The sequence below is a fragment of the Atta colombica genome, unplaced genomic scaffold (genome assembly GCF_001594045.1).
Source record: "Atta colombica isolate Treedump-2 unplaced genomic scaffold, Acol1.0 scaffold233, whole genome shotgun sequence".
NCBI lineage: Eukaryota > Metazoa > Arthropoda > Insecta > Hymenoptera > Formicidae > Atta > Atta colombica.
This window is the reverse complement of record NW_017259331.1, coordinates 205,610-210,970: the sequence shown is the minus strand read 5'-3', so window position 1 is coordinate 210,970 and position 5,361 is coordinate 205,610. Positions and strand designations below refer to the sequence as shown.

Here is a 5,361-nt window from a genome sequence, read left to right as displayed (position 1 = left end):
TTTCTATTTTTAAAATTTTCGTTATTTTCAAGAATTTATTTTTGCTGGTAAAAAAATATTATAATTTGAGATGTAAATATTACAAAAATTATATACATCTATGATACAAAGGTATTGTGAAAATATTTAATATAATATAGAGATTAAAAATCTTCGATATAATTTATATGAATAAAATATAAATTATAATAAATTATGATCCCATTGACATTTTTGAAAATAAAAAAAAATTTTAAGTAAATCAAAGGATTATAAGGACACTTTTCACACAGCACACTTTATTCGAAGGTTGTTCTGGAAATTCCTTAGGATTTAGGGACATCTTCTGGACGCACCTTGGCGTCTAGATCTATGCTGTATGTGAGTTAGGTACTATGAATTTGAAATAATTTTAAATAATTAATCTACGTTCTTCCTCTCACATTTTTAGATGGGAAAAACGTCTGAGCATAGAATGGAATGTAATTATGAAGAATAGATCAGAGATTTCCAATAAGATAAGTATAAACGCAGACGACTTGTAGTAACAGTAGCCGTGGCCGGCCATAGATAGTAATATAATGCGGAGTCTGCTCTTAAGCCAGTTCTACATTAGTTGCAAGCTGATCGTAAGTTTGTTGCAAGAGCCAATATGAAGCAATTTCAAAATGTAAGCTTCAGATTGGCTGTCGCAACAAACTTGCGATCGGCTTGCAACTAATGTAGAATCAACTTTACAGTAGTAGTCGTAGCGATCGTAGAGTCTTAAGTCGTAGAAAATTGACCAACTATAGTCGATTATTCTTCCCAGCAAACGAGAATGAATTAAAATGGATTAAAATTTTTTTCTATCTGAATGCGTATTTTAGATAGCAGATACTTTTTTGGGGATTTCAATTGCATTCAATTCGATATGATTGGATTGAAAACCTGCATTTCTTATTCAAAATTTTGAATTTAACAGTATTTACGTGTTGTTGTGTTTGTGTGTGTATACACAGAAAAAACTAATATTATTTTTAGATTGAAAGGCATAGAGATATGCTCCATGCAATTCCTATAAATGAATAAAAATGCATTTAGGAAACCCAGCAAACGAGAATGGATTGAAATGAATTGAAATGGATTCATATTGGCTCTCAGATTTTTAGAAATATTGATTCACGAATGTTAAAATGAATGTTTTTCAATCCTAAATGTATTTTTATTCATTCATAGGAATTGCATGGAGCATATCTCTATGCCTTTCAATCTAAAAATGATATTAGCTTTTTCTGTGCATTGTGAATACTATTCAATTCAAAATTTTGAATAGGAAATGCAGTTTTTCAATCCAATTGCATCCAATTGAATCTAATTGAATCCAGTTGAATGCAATTAAATTCAACAAAAAGTATTCGCTATTTAAAATATGCATTCGGATAGAAAAAAATTTCAATCCATTTTAATCCATCTCGCTTGTTTATGCAATTGTAGATTGGGCTTAAGACACGATGCAATCCCTTGTTATCAAACAAGATTCATAGTAGTTGAAGTAAATGCAAACACAGACAATTCACAGTCAGACATCGTGGCACAGTAGTAAGATCGACGATGTGCCAGCCTTTCAATTTTTTAATTTTTCTTATTCTTTCCTTATCAAAAACAATTCAAATGATTTTTATGACCTAATTCTATCATTGTTTCAATATTTGATTGATCAAGAATTAAACTATTTTATTATATTTAAGACTGTCTCAGGTTGCGGAATTGATGCTCATACTCGCTATAAGCTTTATTCTATCTTTATCACTCATTATTCGTAAAAAGAAAATGAAGCTTACAATGCGTGAGTGTCAATTCCGAACGTAGCCAAAGTCTCGTGAAATTTCTTTCGGCTATTAATTTAATAATTGCTTGCATTCCAATTTATCAAAGTTGCATTAAAAAATTATTTAATTTTATTGAAATTTTGAATAAAAGTGTATCTGGAAAAAATTCAGGCTTCTCAAGGAATTTTTTAATAAAATTTTAATAAATACTCTACGTTAAAAAAAATTCAGGATTATTTTTTCAACATCTCTATTATACATTATTGATTAAATAATTTTTTAATTAAAATGTTAAAACTTTTATTTAATAAAAATTGAAATTTTAGCAAAATTGAGAATAAAATTGGAGAGTGAAATTTCGTTTGTGCCAAAAAAGATCCAGATTGCAGGATGGTTTTGAAATAAAAACGAACTACGAAAATTATCGATCTGAGAATTGCATCCTTCCGTCGCCCATTTGAAGATGCAAAAAGTCAAAGCAAAGGTCAGCGTTACGATATCATCGATGCAACGTGTAATTCTGTTTTCGCGCCGATTACAGTAGCGAGGGGAAACAGCGAGACTAGCTATAACTTCCTCTTATATAGGTTGTCGCAGCGGGATGTGGGCGCGGGTGGTCTGCGCTCACGTGTCTCAGAACGTGCGGCCAACTTATCGCGACGAGGATCGAGTCTAGGCCGAGAGAGTCGGTGCCGGCGAGTCAGTCCGCGCGTGGAAACCGGCGAGCGTCAAACCCGCCCGCCTCTGGAACCAAAACAGTCTCCACCTTCCTTCTTGTTAGATCCACGATCAGATTTGAAGGGTGAAGGACAAAATGAATCGTGAACTCGTTGCGAGTGCGTGGTGAGGAGTTTTTGGAGCGCGTTTCTTTTTATTAAAATTTCGTATTTTGAGAAGCGCAGAATGGAGGAAGTATCCGTGGACAATACCAAAGATTCGGGATACTCCAACACCTGCAGCAATAGCCAATCGCAACGCAGGTGAGTGCGATCTGCAATTTTTCGTGCTAGCTAAGATTTTTGGTCATTATATTTTTGATTGGCGAGACGCTCTTAGACTATATGAAAACAAATATGATACTTTCCTAATTGATTTACGGTTTTTCCGGAATAAAATATCAAAGTTTTGTTCACAACAATTAATTTATTATTTCATATTTTATTTTTTTCTTCAAATCATCAGCGGCTTAAATCTTATCGATCAGATTTGAAAATAATTTTGTTGACCATCAAAATTATTTTGTAGAAATCTCAAGTAACATGAGAGCGAGTTGCAGAAAATTTTGAAATTCTAGCAACCAATTTAAGCGTTCTACACAATTATAAAACTTATTCACAATAAATTAATTTAAATTAAATAATTATTTTGATGGTCCAACAAAATGTTTGATTTTTAGATTTATCTAATTAAAATTTTAGATTCTTTAGCAAAACTGTTCTTTCCGTAAATATCTTCTGATTTTCGTATCGAAAATTCGTATCTAATAAAATGTTTTGTATGTATATATACAAAGTTAGTAATATTTTTAGTAATATTTCTCGTAAAATTTAAATGACTATCAAATTACTTATGCTTTGATGCTATACGTACAGGATTGGTAAAAAACATGCTTAATTGATGTTTTTAATATGTTTTAAATATGTATTTTTTTATAATACTGTTTAAAGCATGTTTGAAAATTAAAATACATATTTAAGAAGAAACACAATATGTTTTATTCTTAAAAAAAAACATTAGTCTTTATCAACCCTAAAATTTATATTAAAATACCAACAATTCATATGCGATGGAAACTTCTTCTGGTTTGTATTTCAAAGTGCATCGGACACCATGATTTTTACTGTTGCGATCAATGTTGTGTGAGATCAGGGCACCTACTATGGAAAAAATTGGAATGAATTCCGATCGATTATTCCCTAGATTTCTATTGTGTTTTTCTAGGGAAAACGGAATAATTCCAGTCGGAATTCATTCCGACATGTTTCATGATAGGTACCCAGTATCACAAAGCGATGAGTAAAACATTTAAAACCTGATTGTCACGCAAGAATTCTTCTGTGTCGATCGCTTTGATGACCGTTGGACGCCGTAGGTTCATTCACTAAATAACATATGATGACGTAATTGCTTCTAAAGTATCTATTGTTCGAAGATACATTGTTTCCCATCCATTACGCCGCTCAATTGTTTTTATTCGTGTTTCATTTTACACTATGGTTTTTATCTCTGTTCTGCTCTATCGATTTTGCTTTATTTTCACTCTTATGAACATACGTATAAATGTTTTTTTAAAGTTATGATTTCCTCGCTTTCGGAAAATACGAATTTATAAGACTGTAACTGCTTAAAAAGATTTTTACACAATTATAAAAAATATAATAATATCAGAAGTATGTCAAATGTGTGTGTGTGTGTGTGTGTATGTGTGTGTGTGTTTAATACAATATATTATATACTAAATAATATTAAATATTTTATATATATATATGTGTACATAATACGTAAATTAATATGTAATAAATACATACTCTAAAAAATAACGGTGTGAACTAACACTATGCAATGTGACGATATTTATATAATTCTCATTGTGTTAAATTAATACCGACATAGTATGAATTTAATACCACGGATTTTAAATCTACACATCCATGTTTATATCCATGATGTTTACATCCATCATGGTTTGATATAAACAATAAGAGTTTTAAATCCACGTTAATGTTAAATTAACACCATCATTCTGATGGTGTTAATTTAACATTAACGTGATGAGAATTATGTAAACCAAGGATGTTAAATTCACACTAGTAGATGCGAAATTCTCTAAACATCTTATTGATGATTGTTGTTAATTAGCGACAGTCAATGGCAGGACAATTCTGGAAGAAAGCGCAGCTCAATGGCTTTCGCTAGTTAACGATAGCGACAATTCGATAAAAAGTTTACAGAATCCCGCAACAAGGGTGTTAAATCCACACTGACATTTTTAGCGTATAAAATACAATATACGAATACACACACACACACACACACACACACACACACACACACGCACACACACACACACACACACACACACACACACACACATATATATATATTTTTTTTTCGTATATAATAAAATTATTGCTTTGAAAAAAAAAATATATATATAAATGTAATAATTCTGTACCGTATATATATATATATATATTATTTTTTCAAAGCAATAATTTTCTTGCGTTCGATTTGTTAAGTTTCAAGTAAGAAATCTTGTAATGACAATTACGAGCATAATAATATTCAAAAAATAATAATATTCAAAGAAAACATGTGAGCAGCGAGATTATTAATAAAATTCATTGTTTTTTATTTTTATCCGCTTAGTTTGTTCACCTCCTCCTTGTTCAGAACAATGGATCCGAACATAGCTGTTATTATTAAATATACCTGATACCAATACCAAATATAATTTATCTTGCAGCTAGGCGTCGTAAACAAATACTTGTAATTACATCCCTTCGAATACAATGGGAGTTATATATCTCCTACTGTGGGATACTATACTGGACATTCTTCTCTCTCTCTC

At 31.0% G+C, this 5,361-nt stretch overlaps 1 protein-coding gene across 10 annotated transcripts in view; it reads left to right on the top strand.

Moving 5' to 3' along the window:
* Positions 1-2,530: 2,530 nt before the first annotated feature.
* The window catches only part of LOC108688420 (period circadian protein), a 33,076-nt gene continuing 30,245 nt past the window's right edge, over positions 2,531-5,361 (top strand). For all 10 annotated transcript variants that reach the window (XM_018194668.1, XM_018194674.1, XM_018194671.1 and 7 more), the window contains exon 1: positions 2,531-2,770. In XM_018194668.1, coding sequence (XP_018050157.1) covers positions 2,694-2,770 — 77 coding nt within the window. In that variant the 5' untranslated portion in view covers positions 2,531-2,693. The remainder of the gene's footprint in view (positions 2,771-5,361) is intronic.